Genomic DNA, 12,136 nt, shown 5'->3' with positions numbered 1-12,136 from the left:
CGCATGTCAACTATACAGCGTTTTTTACCACTCATTCATCTTTTATTCCTCCATACAGTATTACCTTCTAAAAGCACAGCCAGTGTGAGAGCAGAAATCTGAGCCCAAATCTGCTGGTGGAGCCTGGTGTGGCCAGAGGATCTGATAGGGCTGTGTTGAGAAGGGGGATGAAAGACAAGTCTACACGTTACATTACACCAAGAGGACAGGAGCTGGGGTTTGAAACCCAAATCCACTGTGGTTTAGACACAGACCGAGCCAAGGTCAGCCTGACTCCACCAACACAAAATACCATCAATAAAAACAGGTGCAGTGAAATTAAAATAACGGAAAGATCCAAGTGGGATCTTTGTGATTTAACAAATTTAAATACATAAAAATAATTATTAACCACAAGGTCAACAAGTAGCAATTTACATAATGATAAATTAATAAAAATATGACCTAAATAATTTAACATGACCAAAAAATGAAAAGTAGAAAGTAGATTTATGGTAATCAATCTTTTCTTCATGGAGACATTATTGTTTGTCTAGAATGTTCCTCAGTATGATTTTAATCTCTTGCATTTATGCAGTTAGAGGTATCTTATGGCTAAGAAAATATACCTTAAAAAACATGCATTTCTGTTGTGACCTGGGTTGCCTCTTTACAGATCTGAGCTGTACCATGGCCTGATAGCACCACCATCCTTCACCAGAAAAGTTACATAGTGCAGCTTTAGGGACATATTTCTGATCTCTCTAATTTAAGAAAGTCCGCATTCAATTGAAGGTTCATAGAGTTAATACAAATTGATGCAGCAAGACAAATTAATTTCATGGGGTCATTGCCAGAGTTAGAGCTTCAAGAATTACAAGGGAGTAATTCATTTTGTTTTGCTAGTTTAAGTGCAGCTGCACTCAGTGATAAACTATTACAAAATACTATGTAATCAAACCTAGGTAAAGAGATTGTGCCAAAAGGGCTGAGGCTGAGTTCATCTCTCAGACTGAAAACACTCTGTGATGTGATGTAGAGGTAAGATCGGGCCTAAAAAATCCAGCCCGACCCGACCCAGGCCCACGGGTATTAAAGCCCGACCCAGCCCGAGCCCGACCAATTAACTTGATTTGCAGGCCCGAGCCCGAAGCAAACCCGAAATTTCATATTTTATTTGTGAGGATAAATAAAAAAAATAAAGAACCAAACAAAGTTAAACATGCGTAAAAATAAGCCTACTAATAAAAATCCTTCGCCACTAACTACTGAAAATGGTCTAAGGTCCTGACAGCAAAAGTCCACGCACTTGTCTGTGATGGCCTGCTTAGCGCAAAGAGGTGCAGTCTTTGGGACAAATGATAATATAGATGTTTGACGATCATCACTTTTGCCAGTACAGCTATTTAAATGCCTGCTCAGCGTCGAGGTGCCAGTCTTTTTGCTCTCGTGTGAAAGCAAAGCGCCACATTGACTACATTCAGCGAAGCCAACGCAAGTTTCTGTAGCATTTTCAACAATCAATTTGAAGCATTTCCACACCTCACTCTTGCCGGTGCGTGTTTGCCTGTTCCCCTGTCTTTAGTTTATCCTTTACTTCTTGCTGCTCCATATCAGGGATACCAGGTCAAAATAGATGCGGACTTGCGGAGGGGAAGAGGGGGCGTTCACGTGCGCAGAGTATGCTCTGGCTCTGGGGCTCCTGTTTAGTAGTTAAATAGCAATTACCTTACAGCGCCTTCTCTGTTTTATCCAAATTATTTTTTTTTATAACAAGTATTCCTAAGTTTAGTATCCACACATCGTTTTAGTATACATTTTTATAAACATATTTTTATTTTTAAAAAGTCATCTAGAGAGAAGCCCGGCCCGACCCAACCCGAACGTAATGATTGACATTTTAGACCCGACCCGACCCGAATTTCGGGCCGGGTCGGGCTCGGACTCGGGCTTGGGCTTAAGATCTTACCTCTAATGTGATGCTGTAATACAGGAAGAGGTCCACTGTGTTTTTAGACTCCATACACCTTAACTAGGATAATTTGCCCTGGAATTGCCTTTTGCCTATGTCTACTGAACTAAAGTTAAAAGGTAGCTGTTAACTTGAAAACTACCGCTTCATGACATCACAAGGTGGAACAGAGCATTTCAAGCTTTGGAGATGTAGACAGTCAAATAATACAAGGTTACTCACATGTGAATGAAACAAAACACAACTCCAGGTATGTTTTTGAAGAGGTAACAACATCATAATATGGTGTTACAACCCTAGGCCTTTAGCTCCTATATGCCCATGTGTTGTCTCGGCTATCTCTCAAAGACCTCTTCAGGTGGTGCTCCTCCAGCTGGCTGTTGATTGACAGCAGGGCCTGCGTCTGATTGGAGCATCAATTACCAGCCTGGCCAATCAAGATCTTCCACCTCTGGCAGTACCCCTTTACAAGGACCCGCCCCCTGCCACTCCGGGCTGCTTGGTTCTGGCTGGAACAGCATGCCACTTTTGTAACTTGTGATTCTTTACTTTTGGACTTGGAAATTGTGATCCTCCTAGATTTTTTTTTCTTTGGTTAATTCTGAGACCTGTTTATTTTGTGCAGTTGTAACTTTTGGTAGTTTGTTTGTTAGCTGTGGTTATTTACACATTGATCTACTCTGTTTAGAGCCTCTTGTTAGTTTTTACCGTAACATTCCTTTTAAATAAATTATAACTTTACAATTTTCCATCTTGTTTTGTTACTTCCCCTTTTCCTTAGCCGAGCTGGATCGTAACATATGGCTTAAAGCTCTCAAGAGTCAACTTTGTGTAATATAGTACCTTTAAAATGAGGAAGCAGATATTTAAATGTTGTTCCTTGCTCTCACAAATTCTTTGGCATATTGATGGTATTCACATGCATGAATTTTGGGCACATGAGCAGCTTTAGAACAGCTTTTTGAGCGGGGAAAGTGAAAGCATGAAGGACCACCAATCAGATCTCAGCCCAAAGAAAAACATAGCCACATACACAGTTCTTTATTATGTGTTTGGGCTCAATAAATGCTTAACAATTACATGCAAACAGTGTGCAGTGGTTTGATTATGTCACAAACTGCTTCTTTTACAAGTACACATTATGGAGGTAAAACTAAATGTACCTATTTAAAAGAGGAAAGTTCCATAATGGAGCTTTAAATACAGCTCCCATGGACATTTCAGTTCATGTTAACCTTGTTTTGTACAGTCACTTCTTTCTTACAACTCTATTGAAGGAAACATAGAGCAGCTCTGAGTCATAATTAATATCTAAATTTATTTTCTGAACCCGGAGGCATGCCCGTCTGTTGTTGAGTCACATGAAGCTCCCATGTCCAGGCATAATTTTTCACCACTATTAATAAACTGGAGCTGTGCTGTACAAGCAGCACAAATGCATATAAAATTGATATTTTGAGAGTCAAAAATTAATAGATATTGTGGTATGTAGATGACACGATACTAAAATTTCAACCTGAATTTGACACTACTTTGATGATAAGGAATAGACTCAATACTCAATACCGATTATTTTTTTAGAAATACAATGCTCCTCCAGCTCCAACCTCCTGTCCCTGCCCCGTAGGACCAAGCTCCGAACTTGGGGGGACAGAGCCTTCTCCATCGCTGCCCCCACCCTCTGGAACTCACTGCCCAAACCCCTCCGTGCTCTGACCTCCCCACCTTCAAAAAAGAACTCAAAACTCACCTGTTCAAAATTGCTTTTAATGTTTGATTTTATGTTGTAAATTTTGTGATATTTTATTCTTGTATGTATTGTGAAGCGACTTTGAGTGTCTTGAAAAGCGCTATATAAATGAAATGTATTATTATTATTATTATTATTATTATTATTATTATTAAATAGAATGTGATTTTCAACATTAAATAATAGTACTTTTTTATATTACCATGTGGCCTAATATCTTTGTAATCCCTCAGGTAGGTTCCATAGTGGTTCATGGGTGTATACTAGTCTATGTGGTCTTATACTTGTTCTGATACAGCTAAAGTTTTTTCAGTATCGATACTTGCTAAAATGAGTGTCTAGTTCCGATACTAGTTACTATCAATTAATTAATTGTATTTTTTTTTTTCCTAGAGCTAACATGTTCTCTATACATAAATGCATAGATTGATATTTTCAGAGAGAAAATTATGTACACTAGCTGTTGTGATATGGTTTCTATTACTTGTGCGCTAATCATATCTATTTAAAGGGATACCACTACTTGCTTGTTTCCATGGAGATGTTATTGCTCTGTCCACAGTATAGCATTAAACATACATCTTGCTTTTATTTAATTTCAGGTATTTTGATTACTCAAAAATACCATGAAAAATATTCATTCTTACTTTGAGTGGGGTCGTTTCTCCATAGATCTAACCCATAACTTGTTTGAGGGCATCACCAGCTTGTACCCATGGAAGTAGATAAGTTAAATGCCATATTGTAGAACAGTCCAGACAAAACAATAACAGCTCCCTGGAGACAAGCAGGTGGCGGACCATCTGCCTGAGATGTTCCACAATATGGTATTTAACTTATCTCTCTTGCATTTAATCAATTACCTGTATTTTTATTGCTGGAAATTCATACATTCTTACTATGACCGGGGTCTTCCCGCCACAGATCTGACTTTTAACTTTGAGTGGCTGCACCTTTGTTTTCCATAGAGATAAATGTGGCTATAAGCAGGTGTCCAAACTAAACTCTCCACCAGAAAAAGTTCCATTGTATGACTTTAAAGGTCATATATTAAACAAACTTGACTCTTGTGAGCGTTAAGCCATATTTCAATGTTGTTACCTCATCAAAAACATACCTGGAGTTATGTTTTCATTCATTCACACATGTTTGCGTATCCCTTTATTATTAGCCTGTCTACATCTCCAAAGCTCAAAATGCTCTGTTCCACCTTGTGATGTCATCAAGAGGTAGTTTTCAAGTTAACAGCTACCATTTACCTACTGTTCAGTTGAGAATGAAAGTTCCAGGGCTGAAATCATTCAAATGATAGTGAAGCTGTATGGAGTTTAAAAACACAGTAAAGCACTTCCTGTATTACTACAGGACTACAGATGGAAATTAGCTGTAAAGCTAGAATCTGGTACAAGCATCTCTGCCTTTCTAATGTAATTGTACATTGTCCTAGTAAATACATGAAATGAAACATGACATCATCAGATTGTTTTCTATTTGAGGGATGAACTCAGCCTAAATATGCAGGGTCTGTGTGTAAACATGTGTGAATGAAACAAAACACAAATCCATGTATGTTTTTGATGTGGAAACAACATTATAACATAGATAAAAAAAATAGTGTAACATGGGCCTGTCGGTTTCTCTTCTTGCATGACGAACAGGCACAGAGGCACTGGGATGGTTCTGTAGATCTTTAATTTCGGTTACAGCAATACAGTTGGGTTAAAGGCAGCGTCCACCAAAATTCAAAGCAGAGTCAAGTGAGTAGTGTCCTAAGCGGTGGCTGAAGCTGAGTCTAAACAGTCTAATGCAGAGTCTAAAAAAGGTGAGCTTGCGCCAATGTTTTATACTACTTCAAGAGTGGGGGTTAAACATTCTATAGATAAGAAATTTAAAACAAAGTCGAATGTGATTGTATCAGAAAGTCGAACAATGTGATCGCATCAGGTGGTCCTGTTTTTTTGGGGGGTTTTTTGTCTTGCATTTATCTGGTCAGTTATACTGGCAATTTAAGGTTCATACAATTAGTACAAACTGATGCAACAACACAAACTGATTTAATTAGGTTCTTGCCACATACACTGCAATTAACTGTTGTGCTAGTTTAAGAGCTGCTTCTTTGACTGATAAACCAATACAAAGTGCAGTGTAATCAACGCTAGGTAAAGAAGATGGCACCAAAAAGGAAAGTAAAAAAAAAAAATTCCCCTCAAGGTCAGTGCAAGCATTGGAAATGAGTAGTCAAACAGAAAAGAAAGATAGATAGCAAACAATGGGCAAGTTAAACTACATAAGTACGGTTTTACAGAAATTAGTGTTCATATTCTGACAATGATTAAATGTGTTGTGAATATTGGCACAGTAAAAGGCTTGCCAGCTCATCTATTTAGGTGGGACAGTATGTAGCCTGCAGTATGCAATCTGCACTCTTACAGTCACAGCAATCACAATTACTGCAATGACAACTGACTCTGGGTTGCCAGCACCTTAACCTGCAGAGGACACATACAAGTTTTTCTCATTCTCATTATATGCATAGGTCATGTCTCATATGAAAGCTCAGAACCTGCAGAATTTACTCACTGAGCTGCAGAGGCTTCACTAGCACTGTTTAATGATTTGCTGCAAATGTTGGGGTTTAGGTAGTGACCATTCAGATGAGAGAGAGAGGCATTTTAAGTTTAAAAAAATCTGGATTTCAGCACTGAAACTGACCCAAATGCGACCCAGATGAGGCTTATTTTGCTCCTAGGCATTCAGCATAATAACTGTTAGGGTTGAACATTTTTAACTCCTATCTGGGGACACAGTCACGTTTATTGAATTCAAAATCTTACATATGGTTCCTTTAACTGGATAATGCATACCTACGTGTTGCTACTTGTCAGTTGTCAGTACGACACATTAATTCCATAGCAGTTGTTTTATGGGGTAGGTTTAGAATGTGATGATGTAATTCTATTGGGCGGCTAGAGATAGTTTTACTTATTGACGATTGGTTGTTTTCATATGAAATATCAAAATATAAAAATACATTTTCAATATAATATAATTGATTGTTTGTGCATTTTTGTTGATTATAACATCTTGAAAAACATACATTCTTAATAGAAATAGATCAGTTTTATGAGCATTCCAGAAAGAAAAAAATTCTTGACTACATCACTGTGCATGTCAGCACAGTGACTACATCACTGTGCTGACATGCAGGTGGTTAAACTCCAGTGTAAAGCGACATTTAAGGACGTGTCCAAAATCAGCCCCCAAGCTATCACTGCCCAAGGTCAGCCTTGAAGTAAGCATGCATTATCTATGGGCTCTCAGCATGGTCTCGAATGAATAAAACACGTTTCATAATGTAACCCAAAAAGGGAGGATTTAAAAAAATAATTAATTAATTAAAGCCTAAATGTTAAGAGGCGCTATTTCACAACTCATCTAAGATAATGTTTTTCATTTGAGCTGGAGGTCAAATTATTCATCTTTCATTAGGCTGTTATGTACTGAAAATGCCTGGCACTGCTGCTAATATAAAAAGGGATTTATGTGACATTTAGATGTGAAAGAGGAGAATACTTAAGGTAAAACATAAGACGGTTTTAATAAAGTGAATGGCCAGGCACAGTATCCATATGGTACAAGCAAAAGGCTCATAGGGGAGTTAAATCACATCATTCAGTTCTCTGTAGTGTCTCTGTAGCATCTAAAAAGCAACGCAACTTTTCCACTTCTAGTATTATTAGAGATGATACGGTACTAAGTCAATAATGAATTACATTTTTACTTTATAATGCAATAGACTTTAATATTACAGTATGTGCTATTACCAGAGGTCGTCGTTTTGCAAGTGTCAAGTAAGTCTCAAGTCTTTGGGCTCAACTCCGAGTCTCAAGTCAAAGACAGACAGGTCCAAGTCCAGTCCGGAATCAGTGGCCCACAAGTCCAAGTCCTTTGTTCTGAGGTTCAAGTAATTTCAATTCTTCAAACCAAACAAACTGCAGAATACAGCTTGTATTTTTGGCATTTATATTATATCCTTTGTAAACAAAATTGTGCTACTTAAAAAGTCATGGTTACAAATAAGGATGTGATAATAACCTCACGGTACAGTATTTATTGCAATATTTTGGAGAGGCAAACTGAATTATAGATAATGCTACTTTTTTTTCCTTTTTAAATGCACTGATTACTGTTATAATCCAAATAATTCAGATTTAAAAGTTCTTATAAGAGTTATTTCTTCATCTAATCTGCACTGAAATGGAGTAAAGGGTCATGGTTTATGTAGTTCCCTCTATTTTACGCATTTAAGCAAGGGACCTTGTAATCCAATGTATTGTGACATCCCCCAGTATTGATGTAAGGCAATACAATACAATATCAGAATAACTGTTACATCCCTGGTAATAAATAGAGAAGTGGGGAGGGACATGTTCCAGTTTGTTCCTTTAAGTATTAACTGTACGGAGATAAGTGTTTTCTTAAAAAAAATTTAAATAATCATCAAGTCGTCTCAAGTCACTGGCTTTCATGTCCGAGTCAAGTCTCAAGTTAATCTTTTTTATTAAGTTAATTCTCAAATCTTCAAATAGTGACTCAAGACTTACTCACGTGCAAGTCACAGCTTGCAAGTCCCCACCTCTGACTACTACTACATATAGTTGCATAAAGATCGAGACTATATGCTTCCTCACACTTCCTCTGAACTGTGAATGCAAAAGTTGTATTCCCCAGAATGAAGGACATGGATGTGGGGAATAACCATTTCCACCAATTTAGTAAAAACTGGACTTTGCAATGTTCCATACAGCCATAAAACCCCATATGTCCTCCTTCCTTGATATGCCTTTCAGCTAAGACTACTGTTCGTTACTTTTTTTTTTTTTCTTACAAAGCTCAAAATGCTTTGTTCAACCTTAAAAACACTGTGGAGCAATTTTTGTATTACCACATGACATCGCAAGGTAGAACAGAGTGTTTTCAGTTTGAGAAGAGGAACTCTAAATAAGCAGGATTTGTGTGTTAACCATGTGTGAAGGAAACAAAACACAACACCAGGTTCGTTTTTGATAACGCAACAACATTATAACAGAGTAGACATAGCATAATATTGGCCCTATACAGGCCTACCTGTTGCCATATGGCGTAATCCACGATTTTCTCAAAGACACAATATAAAACGAAAACAGCATACGAAAAGTATTTTTCATCATTCATCCAGAATGATGAAACATTAGGACTGTCACCATAGTGATTTACAATTTAAAACAAAATACTATTTCTCTTCAATGACAAAAAGTCCTCAAAATGTTGCCCTATTGATGATGACAGATGATGAAACCAATGAAGAAGCCCACTTAGCCCTCTAGAGCTATCCAAATCCAAAACTGGACAGCAAGATAGCAAGTAAATGTGTTAATGAATAGCCTAAGTGAAGTGATTTGAATATCAGGGGTTTGTCTGCTAAACCATTGGTTCATTAGCTAAGAGAATGCCAAAAACAACCTGTCAATGAGCCTATAGAAAACATAATAAATATAAACATAATAAATAAGAACTATAAGAGTTTCGTTCTGGGAGAAAACACACAAATATGCATGCAATTACTGTGGAAATGGTATATTACTTACGAGATTACAGAGTGGCTCCATCTCTTCGAAGGAGACTGCATCTCCCCCAAAGAAAAGTCGCTCCACGGTCAGCGTTCCAGCCCACAGATCGGTCTCTTTAAACCCCGCTCAGAGTGACTCGATTTGGGTCTCTGCTCTTCCGTTACTTGGACTGCGTTGCCTGTGCCTATTTCTTGCTTCAACCACTGCTCTGTCTTGAGCGTCTCTTCTCCTGGTTCCAGTTGCTCCTTTTGGGAAAGTTGGTTGATCTACTCCGGTACTTGATCTATGCTTCGTAGTTTTCCGTATTAAATGTGAAAAAAATCCTGTTATTGTGCCTGGGTGTCTATAGTCGTAAAGGTTTTTTTCCTCTCTCCAGCTGGTTGGTGCCGGTGTGTCTGTCTTACCCTACCCGGCTCACTGTGCCTCTCAGCGGGGTAACCTCCGCTGTATTCCGCTACAAGTTACGGCTGGTCTGTGCGCCTCGCTCTAAATGCGTTAAAACGTAAAGGTTCGTTTGTTCAGCATCGGTCGATCTGTTTCTCATCCCCGTACTCGCGCTGCCTGGTGGAGAAACGCGTCTGCCCTGTCCCGGTGTTGGACCATCACTGGAGCCAGCAGAGGCGTAGAGAGAGTGTGGCTGGCGCAGCTTGGAGTCACTGGAGGGGGATTTATTACGCGCTGAGCAGCTGCCTCTTTGGGTAGGGCCAGGGGCAGGCGGACACGCCTCCGGTCACTCATTCCAAACTCCGGCGCACGGACCACAGGTGGGTCACTGTAAGGCTTAATTAGGCCGCCACTTATTGATGTAAGGAGTGACACGTGTAACACGCAGCGATTCAAGATGGGCCCAGTTCATGTTTCAGGTCTAAGCCAGTGTTGGGTAGTATGTATCCAAAGTGAGGTGCTACCGTAATTAGATCAGCTACATTTTTAGTATGAAGCAGTAATGTAACACGTTAGGTCTATTTTTAAAATTGAATGATTAGATAACAGTTGATCTAACTTTTCCCTTCCAAAAATATGTTGTGTTGTAAAACAACCAAAAAACAAAGTAAACTAAAGTAAACTAAAGTAAAAATAAACATGTAGCATGTGATGTCATCTTTTTGTGCCACATGCAGATCAGCTGTGAATCAATTACACCCTGGTTTATGGGGACAAACGACGAGAGAAAAAAAGCACAGGGATACAGACGATTGTGGGGTTCAAACCTTTGGGAGAGGACAGCTCCAACACCGGTGTCCAAGGCGTCTACCTCCACGACAAACTGGCGAGAGGGGTTGGGCTGACGTAGGATCGGGGCTGAGGTTGTCGAAGGTGCACTGGGCTTCGGGCGTCCAATTGAACTGTCTGCAGGGATAAGTGAGTTTGGTAAGGGGTGCGGTGACACGGCTAAAGTCCCGAATGAACCACCTGTGGAAATTGGCAAACCCGATTAATCTTTGTTTGAAGTTGTTTTCTGTTATTTAGGGTAGGCCAATCAGTAACGGCTTTGATTTTTTCTGGATCAGCTCTCACCTGTCCATGCTCCACGATGAACCCCAGGAAACTGACCTTATCTGCATGGAACTCACACTTCTCTGCCTTGACGTAAAATTTGTTTTCTAGGAGGCGCTGGAGGATCTGGCGTACGTGGTGCTGGTGTTCCTGGGGGGATGGAGAAAAGATCAGAATATCGTCATGGTACACAAAAAACAAAACAAAAAGTTCAGAAAGTCTTGAAGCATGTCGTTGATAAGGGCCTGGAAGACTGCTGGGGCATTGGTTAGCCCAAATAGCATTACTAGGCATTCGAAATGTCCTAATGGTGTCTTAAAGGCAGACTTCCATTCGTCCCTCTCCTGTATGCGCACCAGGTGGTATGCATTCTCAAGATCAAGCTTGGTGAAAATGGTGACTCCATGGAGTGACGTAAAGGCGGAGTCGATATGTGGAAGAGGGTATTCATTTTTCATGGTGATGTTGTTGAGGCCCCTGTAGTCAATGCATGGTCATAGTGTCTTATCCTTCTTAGCAACGAAGAAAAAACAAAGAAAAAGAGGAGGACAGGCGGATAATGCCAGTGGCCAGGGAATCCAGAATATACTGCTCCATAGTCCCCCGTTCAGCTTGGAGAAGTTATAGAGATGGCTGGAAGGCAAGAGATCAATGGCGCAGTCATATGGGCGGTGGGGAGGAAATAAACTAATCAATCTCCATGTCATTACTTGTTTTTTCTTACTGCCAGTTTTGCTGTATTCAGTGAGTTTAGTGAAAAGAGTAGTCATGTTTTGGGGTTGTTTTTTCCTAAAACCACAATGTGCTCAGACACATTCAGCTGCAGCTCAGTCAGATTTTCCCCCAAACTTCAACCTGCCTCTGGTGCTCATTATTTTTTAGTGTGCAGAAAAGGGCAAATGGATTCTTCGAGATTTGAGTTATTCAAGTGGAAAATGTGTGTTTGAAGAAATAGATTCAAGAAGATAGAGGCAATGCCAGGACTGAAAAAGCATTTTTAATTTAGCATGCTCAAACAAACCCTCAGTTGTCTGACAAATCCAGAATGATATCTCTTTGTATTTTTTATATAGACAGATATCAGTCTGGTCACCACACACTCTGCCGTGCCTCGAACCAGCATCAAATCATACAATCAGATTTATTTCAGTGACTGAAACCAGGGAATGCAATGGTCACCCATCATTTTGAACAAAATGAAATTTCTCTCCTCAGATTAACACAGTTTAGTGACTCTACAGAATTCTGATATGGTTTTCAGTCCCTTGTGATATTTTTTACGCATTTTTTTGTCATAAACAGCGGGCATTTGGTTTGATACAGACAGAC

General features: G+C 39.4%; 1 protein-coding gene across 1 annotated transcript in view; it reads right to left on the bottom strand.

The window, feature by feature from the left end:
• Positions 1 to 9,434, bottom strand: part of gal3st2 (galactose-3-O-sulfotransferase 2) — a 41,007-nt gene extending 31,573 nt beyond the window's left edge. Inside the window, exon 1 of the mRNA XM_033976557.2 lies at positions 9,329 to 9,434. Within this exon, the coding sequence (XP_033832448.2) occupies positions 9,329 to 9,369 (41 nt within the window). The 5' untranslated portion in view covers positions 9,370 to 9,434. The remainder of the gene's footprint in view (positions 1 to 9,328) is intronic.
• Between the last annotated feature and the right edge of the window lie 2,702 nt (positions 9,435 to 12,136).

This window comes from Periophthalmus magnuspinnatus, chromosome 13 (assembly GCF_009829125.3).
Source record: "Periophthalmus magnuspinnatus isolate fPerMag1 chromosome 13, fPerMag1.2.pri, whole genome shotgun sequence".
NCBI lineage: Eukaryota > Metazoa > Chordata > Actinopteri > Gobiiformes > Gobiidae > Periophthalmus > Periophthalmus magnuspinnatus.
This window is presented reverse-complemented; position numbering and strand designations above follow the sequence as displayed.